The sequence below is a fragment of the Artemia sp. Qi Xiang Cuo genome, chromosome 1 (genome assembly GCF_049724085.1).
Source record: "Artemia sp. Qi Xiang Cuo chromosome 1, ASM4972408v1, whole genome shotgun sequence".
Taxonomy (NCBI): domain Eukaryota; kingdom Metazoa; phylum Arthropoda; class Branchiopoda; order Anostraca; family Artemiidae; genus Artemia; species Artemia sp. Qi Xiang Cuo.
The window spans coordinates 48,893,894-48,908,399 of record NC_142794.1 but is presented as its reverse complement, the minus strand read 5'-3'; the positions used below and the strand labels follow the sequence as shown (position 1 = coordinate 48,908,399).

General features: G+C 32.3%; 2 protein-coding genes across 2 annotated transcripts in view; one reads left to right on the top strand and one right to left on the bottom strand.

Moving 5' to 3' along the window:
• Positions 1-14,506, bottom strand: part of LOC148956421 (calcitonin receptor-like) — a 308,161-nt gene that overhangs the window by 100,301 nt on the left and 193,354 nt on the right. The gene's annotated exons all lie outside the window — the stretch shown is intronic.
• Positions 1-14,506, top strand: part of LOC148956423 (uncharacterized) — a 78,223-nt gene that overhangs the window by 55,785 nt on the left and 7,932 nt on the right. Inside the window, exon 4 of the mRNA XM_089097636.1 lies at positions 12,049-12,123. Coding sequence (XP_088953762.1) covers positions 12,049-12,123 — 75 coding nt within the window. The remainder of the gene's footprint in view (positions 1-12,048; positions 12,124-14,506) is intronic.

Below are 14,506 nucleotides of genomic sequence, written 5' to 3'. Positions count from 1 at the left end.
TTTTTTATTTTCTTTATGTGTGTGTGTGTGTAATTTTGTTTGTGTGTGTAAGTTTTTGTGTGTACCCATTTTGAAGTTGGAAAATATTAAATGTGAATTTCTTATGTTTTAAGTGTGTTTCATGACATTCTAAGAGATGTAAAAAAAAAGTTGAAAAAAAAGATAAAAAAAAAAGTTGAAAAAAAGCAAACTCTTTCTTGAATTCCAACTTCAAAATAGGCACACACACAAAAACTTACACACACACACACAAACTTACACACACACACACACACAAAAATTTACACACACACACAAACTTACACACACACAAAACTTAAACACACACAAAAAACTTACACACACACACAAAAAAACTAACACACACACAAAAAAACTTACACACACACACAAAAACTTACACACACAAACAAAAACTGACACACACACAAAAAATAACACACACACACAAAAACTTACACACACACAAAAATTTAGACACACACAAAAACTTACACACACACACAAAAACTTACACACACACAAAAATTTAGACAAACACAAAAACTTAAACAAACACAAAAACTTACACACACACAAAAAAAACACACACACACAAAAAATTGCACACACACAAAAACTTACACACACACACAAAAACTTACACACACAAAAAAAATTACACACAAACAAAAACTTACATCACACACAAAAAAACTTACACACACACAAAATCTTACGCACACACAAAAACTTAAACACACACAAAAACTTACACACACACAACAACATACAAACAAACAAAAACTTACACACACAAAAACTTACACACACACAAAAACTTACACACAAACACAAAAACTTACAAACACACAAAATTTTACACACACACAAAAAAAATTAAACACACACAAAAACTTACACACACAAAAAAACTTACACACACACAAAAAAAATTACAAAAACACTCAAACTGACACACAAAAAAAAACTTAAACACACACACAAAATAACATACACACAACAACTTACACACACAAAAAAACTAAAAAACACAAAAAAACATACACACACACAAAAACTTACACACACAAACAAAATTACACACACACAAAAACTCACATACACACAAAAACATACACACACACACAAAAACTTAAAAAAGCACAAAAACATAAAAACACAAACAAACTAACAAACAAACAAAAAAACACTTAGACAAACACAAAAAAACTTACACACACACAAAAACTTGTTGGGTTTGTAGGGGTGCCCTTGCCCCAAAAGAAGCTGTCCAGGATCACAATCATCTTATTGACCCTAATTCAACGGGAAAAAGTAAGTTTCGGGGGTGGGCTCACAATTCATGTAATTTAAAAATTAATTTTGTAAATTTTATTTGATGTATCTGACAAAGGATGTTGATAAAAAAAATTATTCATTCTGACACTTAGATACTGTCAATTGTATCTCATGTATCTTAAAAAAAATGTTGATAAATAAAATTTATTCACTCTAAAACTTAGATTTTGTCAACTTTTTTATACGTATCCGTGAAATGTATGTTTATATAGAATTTAATTGGTCTTATGCTTATATTTTGTGAAATTGATGTATTGTCTGTCTAGGAAGCGAGTTCAATCGATAACGAATGTTAATAAAGAATTTGTTCAATTTTTTTCATAGTTTCCTGAATTAAATTTCTGTATTGTGTATCCAAGAGGTGAATTCAAGAAAGAGTTTGTTACTTACTTACTTACTTACTTACTTACTTACTTACAATTTTTTCATAATGACATGATGACATATCCAACAACGGATGCTGATAAAGAATTTATTCATTCTGATACCTAGATTTTGTCAACGTTATCCCATGTTTCTGACAATAGATGTATGTAAATTCCTTTTCTTACATCTCCGATGTTTTAATAGAAATTCTAAACGTTTGATATGCTTGCATAATCTAAAAATAATGAACACATGATAATGTAATACATAATATATTATTAATGTAACAATGCTATGTAGAATATTAATTCAAAAATATATTAGGATACATTAGTAATATCAATGATTAACTTTGGACATTTTTAATTTGTTCCATAAAATCGTTCACCATGTTCTCTCTTGATATTTTAGCAATTGTCTTCTGTTACCTTGTATTCGGTAGAATTATCACTATTCCATTTTGAGTCACACAAAATATTCACTGGTTTGTCACCAACAGGCTCAATATATATTTCGTCTCTGGTATTATTCGATTCATTGACTGTTTGATCAATCGTATTAACGTTTGCTGGCCCTTTGTTTTTCATCGATTCATCTTGATATTCCATAGTGATATTTTCTGACATTGCCTTTTTTATTTTTCTGGCAATTTCACTGTCTATTATCACATTATTTTTACACAGGTAACAGTTTCGGCACGTACACAAGATATGGTTTACGATATTAGTAGAAGAGTAGGCCTTTCTTTTATTGACCTTCCGTTGAATGCTAACACCTAAAAGATGACGATTGGATGTATCAGTAGGTAATGTGTTAACTGCAACAGTAGCAAGGAGTTGTCCTCTATCATCAACAATTATCTTTATGTTGGCATTCTCTTTGAGTGCAATCATCTCCGGAGATCTCAATCTCGCATATCCACCATTTGTACAATGGAATCTTTTCGGTATTCCAAAGAAATTTAATTCCTTACTGTCATGACAATGCATGCATACATTTCCAATAGTGCTACCACTTCTACTTGTTTCATAGTTTAAATACTTCTCTTTGTTGGCATTCAATGCTACAATAAAATTGTCATGTGAACACACTTTATTAAAATGCTCCATCTTCACTTTTTTTTAAGATATGACTTATGTGTTTATCGTTCCACTGCGTAAAAAATACTGATTTAATACATGCATTAAACTAGGTAGTGTCAATAACCGGCCATAGAATACCAGTGGGAAAGCCATATCGTGTCTCTGACCAATCACAGAGTACAGTTGTTAGAGCCGTAAGCATATTTTGTCATTTTAAGATACGTACAAAAAAGAAATAAAAAAAAAATAAAGTTGAATAATTTCGAAGTTAAAAAAAAAGTAGTTTGTTTTTATGAAAAAAATATTGAATTAGAATCATCAGTCCTCATCATTATGAGTATCCAAAACTGGACTTAAGTTTCACATTTGAACTAGAGAATTGTATTTTCCACAATTTTCTTACAAGAAACTAGAGTTTACGGTGAAAAACCCCTTATTAACTCAGATTTTATGGAAATAGCTTTATTTTTCAATCCAAAAATAGACTTAAGTTTCACATTTGAACCGGAGAATTGTATTTTCCATAATTTTCTTACAAAATAAAACTAGAGTTTACGGTCAAAAAGCCTTATTAGCTCAGGTCTTACAGAAATAGTTTATTTTTCGATTCAAAAATAGACTTAAGTTTCACATTTGAACCAGAGAATTGTATTTTCCATAATTTTCTTACAAAAAAAACTAGAGTTTGCGATCAAAAACCCTTATTAACTCGGATTTTACTGAAATAGTTTTATTTTTTGATCCAAAACTGGACTTAAGTTTCATATTTGAACCAGAGAATTGTATTTTCCATAATTTTCTTACAAAAAACTAGAATTTACGGTCAAAAACCCTTTTTAGCTCAGATTTTACGGAAATAGTTTTATTTTTCGATCCAAAAATAGACTTAAGTTTCAGATTTGAACCATAGAATTGTATTTTCAATAATTGTCTTACAAAAAACTAGAATTTACGGTCAAAAACCCTTATTAGCTCAGATTTTACAGAAATAGTTTATTTTTCGATCCACAACTGAAATTAATTTTCGCCTATGAGCCAATGAATTGTATTTTTTATAATTTTCTTACAAAAAACTAGATTTTACGGTCAAAGATCATTATTAGCTCAGATTTTACAGAAATAGTTTATTTTTCGATCCAAAAATAGAATTAAGTTTCAGATTTTAACCAGAGAATTGTATTTTCCATAATTTTCTTAAAAAAACTAGAGTTTACGACCAAAAACCCTTATTAGCTCAGATTTTACAGAAATAGTTTATTTTTCGATCCATAACTGGACTTAATTTTCACCTATGAGCCAATGAATTGTATTTTCGATAATTTTCTTACAAAAAACTATATTTTACGGTCAAAAACCCTTTTTAGCTCAGATTTTACGGAAATAGTTTATTTTTCGATCCAAAAATAGAATTAAGTTTCAGATTTGAATCAGAGAATTGTATTTTCCATAATTTTCTTACAAAAAACTAGAGTTTACGGCCAAAAACCCTTATTAGCTCAGATTTTACAGATATAGTTTATTTTTCGATCCATAATTGGACTTAATTTTCACCTATAAGCCAACGAATCGCATTTTCCACAATTTTCTTATAAAAAACTATATTTTACGGTCAAAAACCCTTTTTGGCTCAGATTTTACGTAAATAGTTTTATTTTTCGACCCAAAAATAGGCCTAAATTTCAGATTAGGACCATAGAATTGTATTTTCCATAATTTTCTTTTAAAAAAACTAGAGTTTACGACCAAAAACCCTTATTAGCTCAGATTTAACAGAATGTGTATTATACAGTACACATCGAAGAAGTAAAGTTATCCGTCATTAAAATTCTTTTCTTGCCATCTACATCTGTTTTAGTGTCAAATTTTAGTAATCTATAACGTTAAACTCTATTTTAAATTGACAACACTGTTCAAACACCACTTGTGTATTATACAGTACACATCGAAGAAGTAAAGCTATCCGTTATTAAAATTCTTTTCTTGCCATCTACATCTGTTTGAGTGTCAAATTTTAGTAATCCATATCGTTAAACTCTATTTTAAATTGACAACACTGGTCAAACACCACTTGTGTATTATACAGTACACATCGAAGAAGTAAAGCTATCTGTTATTAAAATTCTTTCCTTGCCATCTACATCTGTCTGAGTGTCAAATTTTAGTAATCTATAACGTTAAACTCTATTTTAAATTGACAACACTGTTCAAACACCACTTGTGTATTATACAGTACACATCAAAGAAGTAAAGCTATCCGTTATTAAAATTCTTTTCTTGCCATCTACATCTGTCTTAGCGTCAAATTTTAGTAATCTATAACGTTAAACTCTATTTTAAATTGACAACACTGTTCAAACACCACTTGTGTATTATACAGTACACATCGAAAACGTAAAGCTACCCGTTATTAAAATTCTTTTCTTGCCATCTACATCTGTGTTAGTGTGAAATTTTAGTAATCTATAACGTTAAACTCTATTTTAAATTGACAACACTGTTCAAACACCACTTGTGTATTATACAATACACATCGAAGAAGTAAAGCTATCCGTTATTAAAATTCTTTTCTTGCTATCTACATCTGTCTGAGTGTCAAATTTTAGTAATCTATAACGTTAAACTCTATTTTAAATTGAAAACACTGTTCAAACACCAGTTGTGTATTATACAGTACACATCGAAGAGCCAGATTTTTAAAATGTCTACGCGTATGGTTATTACCATGCCAGCTTTTTTTCGCAATGTCCATGTCTAACTCTAATGTCACAGGCATGGGTTTTCTTGTGCAATTCTTATCAATAACAAAACCCTTGCCAGCGTTAAAAAAAAAATGTCTACGTCAAACGAGACATTCTTGTGCAATTCATATCAATAACAAAAACCCATGCCAACTTTTAAAATGCACATGTCTTAGTATAGTGTCAAAGGCTTGGGTTTTCTTGTGCAATTCAATGTATTTTTTCATGTATTTTTAGAATCAGCACCTAGGTTACTACTGATATTAAAACTTAAAACGTGCAGAAATTATTCGTATATGAAAGGGGCTGTTCCCTCCTCAGTGCCCCGCTCTTTACGCTACAGTTTGAATTTTTCTCACAACTCTACTTTTTAAAACAATAAAACACTTTAGCGTAGGAGGGGACAGCCCCTTTCATAAACGGAATAATTTTTGTTCGTTTTAAGTTTTGATATTAAAAAAACTTTCAGTTAAAAAAAACCTTACTTTCAGTTAAAAAAAAACTTGTTTTTTAAATTTAATTCTGAAAAAGGCCTGTGCCAGCTTTGCGTCTCACACAGACTATCTTTCGTGGCTTTTTATCCAATTAGCCAAGGCTTGATGGTAACTTGAACCAGGTTTCATCTCCCAGCAGAATTTAAATCTATGTCGATAACAACATGTGGCGTGTAAACTAAAATCTTGTGATTGGTTTTGTTTTAATCTAACCAGGGTAGGTGGTTTCCCATTGTTCACATTTATCATAGAGACAGCTAGAATATCGAAATCCTCTAGCATATTATTCACAACTATGCTCATTACAGGCTAAAGAATCTTTAATCTGAATTGCATAGTTTTCATGTAATTTACTAGGATCGCACAAACGACATTTCCAATCATATCCTTTTTCAATAATACAATTCTTGTATGACCAGCTTTCTAGAACTTACCAGCACAGAGGGCATGAGAAGAACACTTAATGATATCACTTGGGGAAAAAAATCCTACTGACGCTATATTTTTAAAATATCTACTTATACATAATATCTCTTCCTGTCTCCTATATCCAGATTCCGATTGGCTGCCTTTTTTAAGAGGAGCTATCCCATGATTTTAATATATAATTCGTATAGGTGAAGAAGGCACCAAAAAAACACTTCAATGGTAAAAAATATTATCCAAACAATTAGCACAGAAATTTATGATTCTTTTCATGGCTTTTTCGATATATGTCGAAACCCAGCCTCCTCCTCTATGTGATGGGCCATTGCATTCAATCCTTTTTGTGTGGCGCCTGTGTTCATTATATTCACCGTGGCAGCAAAATATTATTGCTCATTCACATTGAATTGATGATGTTACATATCTTCTAAACTTATCATCAAATTCAAAAGTAAGTCCGCCTCCCATTGCAACTTCTACTGCGGCGCTCGCAGTTCTTATTTTCACTTCACTCTCCGGTCTCTTAATGTTTAATTATGTAAATTCCTTATTTTTTAATGTTGAAATTAGAACTAGTATAAAGCAAAATCTAATTTAGATCTATGGACTTACATAGATCCTACCGATTGTCTACAAAATCTCAATAAAAGTTATTGGTCTTTATATGCAATTAAATAAAAAAAACAAGTTTTTTAAACTGAAAGTAAGGAGCGACATTAAAACTTAAAACGAACAGAAATTATTCTGTATATGAAAGGGGTTGTCCCCTCCTCAACGCCTCGCTCTTTACGCTAAAGTTTTTTATTGTTTTAAAAAATAAAGTCGTGAGACAGAGTCAAACTTTTGCGTAAAGAGCGAGGCGTTGAGAAGGGGACAGCCCCTTTCATATACAGAATAATTTCTGTTCGTTTTAAGTTTTAATGTAGCTCCTTACTTTCAGTTTAAAAAACTTGTTTTTTTCATTCAATTTCTGATCGTTTTTTAGTTAATGCAGCTTTTATTTTGGCTCGCCGTCATTGAATAAGTAAACAAAATTTGCATAAAAATTTTACTTTTCTTTTGCTAAATGGCTGTCTCTAAATTTGGTTCTGACGTAATTTACAAATAAACTTACGTAACGAACTTCTATATTCGTATATTTTTCTTCTGTCAAAAAATACAAAGTTGCAGATTTTTGCAGATATGAGCTTGAAACCTATGTTATAGGGTTTTCTGATACGCTGAATCTGACAGTGTGATTTTCATTAAAATTTGTTCCCTTTTAGGGGATGTTTCCCCCCTCTTTAAAAAAGCAGGTAAGTTTTCTCAGGCTCGTAGCTTTTGATGAGTAATACTAAACTTAATAAAATTCATATATTTAGAATCAGCATTATAAGTCCATTCTTTTGATACATTTATTGACATCAAAGTTCCGTTTTTAAAAGTTTGGCTTACTATTGAGCCGTATCGCTTGTTTTTTTTTATTACGTATACGTTATTATGTATATGATGGGGTTCTCCCCTTAGTCAATACCACGCTCATTACGTTAAAAGTTAAAAAAAAATTATTCACACACCCCTGAATCACAAAGGCCGTTTAATTAGCATAGATAGCTATTTTGAAAGAAAAAAAAAAAACTGCAGCCTAAGAGCAAAGTAATTGCTTGGGGGTGACCCCCCTCATCTACATTATCATTTATGTTCGTTATAAGTTTTAACATTCAATCATAATTTCAGTTGAGAAAAATTGTTTTTTTATTTAATTTCAAAACGTTTTTTAAATAATGCTTGGAAATCAGGTACACCCTTCATCGAACCATCTCTTCCCCCACGGAAACATCAACCACGGAAAAATTCTCCCGAGTAACCCCCTCCTCCAGCCCCCTCCCCCCCTCCCACCAGAAAAAAATTCTTCCTGAAAATGTCTGTATACTTCCCAGTAACCAATACAATATGTAAGCAATGGGCAAAGTTCATAACTTGCAGCCCTTCCCCTGGGAACAGTGGGGGATGAAGTCATCGTAAAAGACACATTTATTAGATTTTCGACTATGCTAAACAAAATGGCTATCTCAAAATTATAATTGGGTGACTTTGAGAAAAAAATGAGCGTGGGAGGGGCCTAGTTGCCCTCCATTTCTTTGGTCACTTAAAAAGGGCACTAGAACTTTTAATTTCCGTTCCATTGAGCCCTCTTACGATATTCTAGGACCACTGGGTCAATACGATTACCCCTGGGGAAAATAAAAAAAAAAAAAAAAAAAAATAAACACGCACCCGTGATCTTTCTTCTGACAAAAAATGCAAAATTCCACATTTTTGTAGATAGGAGCTTGAAACCTCTAAAGTAGGATTTTCTGATACGCTGAATATGATGGTGTGATTTTCATTAAGTTTCTATAACTTTTAGGGGGTCTTTCCCCTGTTTTTCGAAAATCAGCCAAATTTTCTCAGGCGCATAACTTTTGATGGGTAAGATTAAACTTGATGAAACTTATATATTTGAAATCAGAATTAAAATCTGATTCTTTTGATGTTTCTATTGGTACTAAAATTCCGTTTTTTAGAGTTTCGGTTACCATTGAGCCGGGTCGCTCCTTACTTACAGTTCGTTACCACGAACTGTTTGATAATAAGAAAGTGATAGTGACTGAATTAGGCTATTATTACATTGACCTATAAGGGTTACTCAAAGACATATAGGAAATTGAATCTTTGACCTGAACAGTATTCATTATCATTATTAGCAGTACTACCAATTATCAAGACTAATTAATAAAAATAAATACATTCTTAGACGACACTGGCTATACATGACAAATGAAACTCAGATAGGAAAGAAAATAACAAAATGAAAAAATAAAATCAAAAAAGGTGAAAAAACGAGGATTTTGTCAGCCAGTGGCGAACCATGAAGAAGAAGTAATAAGCAAATATTTCAACAAGGACCTCCGCCGAGTCGTCCTCAGTGCTAAACAAAAAGCAAGAAAAGAAACCAACGAGCGGACAAGGGAAACACAGTTGTAAATATGAATTCTGAAGATTATGAATTAAAAGTTAACACCCTTTTAATGGATAAAAATATTTACAAAGAAATAAAAATTGATCCCACCGACAGATACACACAGCAATTGAGAAAAGAACTAGTAATTTTAAAAGATAATAGACTAATTACCCTCCAAATGTAGAGACAATTTTACCCCAAAGGTTGTTCAGCCCCAAAGTTTTATGGTTTGCCTAAAATCCATAAGAAAGATATTCCATTACGTCCTATTGTAGCATGTTATAGTTCTCAAGCTACGGATATAAGAAGTTTCTTAGCCACCATTTTTAAGCCTCTTTTAAGTACACAGAAGTCCTATATAAAAAAAACTCCATAGATCTTGTTGAGAAGTTAAAAAATCAAAGTACAACAGAAAAAACTATCTTATCTAGTTTTGATGCAGTTACTATGTACACTTCATGCGATGTCCATAAATGTAAGTAGGCCTTACAAAGAAAATTAGAGGAAAATTCAGCTTGGTCGGATTACAAAACTTTGGAAATTGATACAATAATGACCCTTGTTCGTCTTTGCAACAAGTTTTCCTCGTATTTTAAATTCCGAAAAAAAACAATTTCCTTCAAATCATGGGCTTATCCATGGGCACTGTCTTGTTTCCTTATTTGGAAAATTTTTACATGGATTTCATAGAACAGTCTGCTTTGAATAGTTTCCACTTAAAACACTCTCTCTGGTTTCGTCTCGTTGCTGATATCCTTTATGTTTGGGAACATGAATAGGAATCTATAAGAGATTTGTTTGCACATTTGAACTCTTTTGATTCGAACCTCCATTTCACAATGGAACTGGAAGATTCAGGTCAGCTGCCTTTCTTGGATGCTTTAACTATAAAAAATACTCCTAGCTTTGAATTTTCTATATACAGAAAGTCGACCCACAATGATCGATATCTACATTTCTCTTCCCATCACCCTCCTTCTATGAAAAGAGGGGTAATAATCTCTTTAGTCGACAGAGTTTTAAAAGTTTGTTCCCGTAATCCTATAAATTCTGAATTAAACTTTGTCAAGGATATTCTTTTCTGCAATGGTTACCCAATCAAACTTATTGAAAATATCATAGATAGACGATTAAAAAAGATATAACAACAATAATAGGGAGCTCGTCCCCCTTGATTCAGTTACCCCGCTAATTGAGAAAAAAACTTTCATCACTTTACCATACATCCTGAAACTTGGCGATAAACTTGGAAAAATTAAAAAAAAAAATATATAATCTCTCTGTTTCTTTCAAAACCGAACAAAAAGTTGAACATTTTTTCAACTGGGGAAAGGATGAAACTGGCCCTGTACTGGGTAGTGGTGTCTACAGAATCCCGTGTTCATGTGGGAAATTTTACATTGGTAGGACCCATCAACAACTAGGTGAACGTTTGCAAGAGCACAAAATTTCAATAGATAAGTCCCTCAGATTTAAAAATAACAATGACAACTTTCATTCGGCATTGGCTTCGCATATTTCGTAAATCCGACCCATCTGGTTCTTTTTGACGAGGCAACCTTAATAGCTACTGTAAATGGCCTACCACAAACTTTTAAAGAGGTAATTGAGATAAAAAAAAAATACATGAACCAAAATTTAGCAATGAATAGAGATAGTGGAGATATTTCATTAAGCCCAAATTCACGACAGTTTAATTTTGAAGGACTCAATCAATATTTTTCGCCCGGTATAACTTGAAAGAACCTATTTGCACATATATTGATGAACGAATTTGTAGGCCGGCCAAAGCAATAGCAAAACAAAGGATTATTGCCCAATCACCTTGGTAGTTTTCTTTTTCATTGATTCCAACCTGGTTCTTATTTAGTTTCTGTTCTGTCGTTGACAAGTAAACATAGGAAGGTTCGATTTTAGTTAGTTTCTTTTTCTTTTCTTTTTTTTGTTTAGAACTGAGGACGACTCGGCAGTGGTCCTTATCGAGATATTTGCTTATTTCTTCTTCTTCATGGTTCGCCACTGGCTGACAAAATCCTCGTTTTTTCACCTTTTTTTATTTTATTTTTCATTTTGTTATTTTCTTTCCTCTCTGAGTTTCATTTGTGAATTAATAGAAAAATAATAAAACGTAGATATAGTCATTAGTTTTCAAATGAGCCTTTCAAAAACTCTCTTCGGTGTTTCAGTACCCCTTCAGTACAGCTAGAAAAAAATGGGAAAAAACGACGAGTCAGTGCTACTCAAGCTAAATGCAACGTCTTAAATTTTTTAAGCAGGGTTCTCAAAACTTCCGGTTAAGAGTTTTATAGAGTTTTAAGAGTTTTTAGAATTTTAACCATGGTAACTCAAATTGTATACTTAATTTTGATCTGCTACCCTTTTGGAGGGTTTTCAAGCTCATTTAAAAAATTACCAGGAATTTTTTTTCCATCATCACTTTCTACTTTTAAGTTTGACATTGATGACAGTTACTATTCCTGAATCAGGGTCAGATAGGGATTATTATACATCCAATATCTTGCTCAAGACGTTTTATTAATTTTTTTTTTTTTACTATTATTTGTTTAATATTGCTGTTTTTTCTGCAACCATGTTTGACTGTCAGTTTCTTTCTCTAGGTTATGGCCTTGTTTCGACGTAAATTAGAACGATTCAGAGCGAAAAGAGAAAGCAGCCGGTTTCAACATGTGAAGGTATAATAAATTTTTCTATTGATTCTGAAACATTGACGGATGATCGCTTTCTTGAAATCGCATCTAAGATGCTGTGACATGCACTTAGTAATGGGACTTGCATTATTCTACCTACTTACAATGTGTGTCTGTTTTCTTTTTCTCCTAGAAACTATCACTTATAGTCAAGGAAAATTAATTTTTACAGTGATCTTCTTGATTCATTTGTCATGCAGAGGGGTCACTAGGCAAATATTTCAAAGCTATGCTTCTCTTTTTGAATTTTAAAATAGATTACGCCACAACAAAAATGTCAAATTTGGTCAATTAGCAGCAAAACGTTAATTTTGCCCACAAAGGGACTGAAAATCTATTTATTTGCAATTCAGAGAAAGCCAACATATTTAAAACTACAGAAAAGTGGTTTATAACGGCTCAAAGTCTTAGTAATACCGTCCGGTAGAACATTTCCAGTCTTAACTTACATGCTCTCAACAAACATGAACGGCAGCTATTGAAAATGAGTTAGAAACTTCATGGGACTGATCTAATTTTTTAAGACTTCTAGCACCTAAGTAGATTATTGTATCAGTAAATACATTGTATCAGTAAAGATATTGTGTCAGTGAAGCTTTCTATGCTGGGGGGGGGGGGCTTATGCCTCAGAATATGCATTTTTAACCTAGCAACTTTCATCTTATTGTAAGAAGTCCATCAGATAAGTTTGGATAGGGGAAACTAATTTGCATCTTAAATTTTATTCATTTAATGAAATTCATTTAGTTGGTTTTCTGCGGCAATACTTATAATTTATATTCTATTGCAATCTATAGCGTACGCTTGTTAGAAATAAACGAAAAGTGTAGCTGGCCAATAATTGCAAGTGCAGGCCTACTATTTGAATATTGCGTCTCAAAGTCTTTTAACTTAAATATTTCAATTAGCATTCCCCTTGAATGACCTTACTTGTAAAACCAAATCTCTCGAACTAAGCATGTTATTTTCCGATAAGTGATTTCAGAAGAATATCAAGATTTTGAAAATAAGTAGCCTATTATTTTCATGGAGGGGCAGGGGAAATTTTTATTGAGAAGACTAGGAGGTAGAAAGCAGATCCCTTATATTTTGGGGAATTGCTGTGTATTTTAATCTATTTGTTTCATTTTTTAATTGGTTTTAGTTTATTTATTACTTATTTAGTTTATTTAATTTATGTTTATAGAGATTCCAAATAAGAAAAATCATCAAGTTTATTTGTCAAAATTTGTTAGTGGAAGAAAACTCACAAACTTAGTTTTGACCCATGAGCTGGCTGAGGATTTCAGTTGCTTTTTTTAAAACAGCTGGTGCGCTTTCGCAGCAGAAACAATAAAATCAAATTAGGCTTGTTTCCACTTTTTTCCTCAGCTGTTACTAAGAAGATGTCAAACTTTTTGGTATAAATTGGCTTACAGATCATTGCCGGGGATTCAATTGTTGTCACTTAACTCATATACTGTATCTCAAAAGTTGTACCCTTGAAACAAATTTCTGCAGCATATTAACAATACATTTGTAAAGCTTTCTTATAGCTTATTAGAATGCAAATCTGCTGTGGTTTGAAAAATAGTGGATAACTTTTTTTTTTTTTTTTTTTTACTCATATCCAAAGTTATTAGCGTAAGACAATCCATAAACCATGTTTTGCTTCGTTCGTCAGCCGAGATATTTCGGTTTTTATAAATAACGAAATGAGTACAGTGCCCTTAAAAATGGCCTAATCTTGATGATAATCACATTATTGAATCTTATGTAGACCCAGGCGCCGCGCCGATGAGGGAAGACCGGCGCGGCGGGTCCAAAAACAGCGTGCCGCGCCGCCGGTAAGACGTCGGCGGTGCGCCGCCGGTGCGATCAGTGTTGACCGCAAACATTAATGTTTTCATCAGTCTTTCTCAAATCCCAGCTTAAATTTACAACAGATTTGAGCCTATTCGTGAGCTCCAAACTTCACAAGTCGCTGGCTGGAAACTGGTCTTCTTTGTTATTCATCAAGGGAAGTAGAAATATGGTAGAAACGACACGGTTATGGCATTTTTGAACCCTAGCATGATAGTTTAAGTATCGTATTAGGTATGTATTCTTAAACTAGATAATTTCCAGAACTAGTAGTTTTTTTCATCGAGATTACTGCATACAAAACTTCAAATACCATAGCACAAAATTCGTCAGTTATCGGTTAAAAGCTTTGAATATAAGTTTGAACTCAGAAGCTTAATTTTGTCACAATGCCCTTTGCCAATATCTGCTTTGTCACCTTTAAAAACAGTTGAAATGGGCGACTTAGATATTGATCGTTTTTTTTTTGGCTATTTTAGATTACTAAAAAGCCTTCCTTGTATTAAAAAAAGGTTTTAATAAAAAT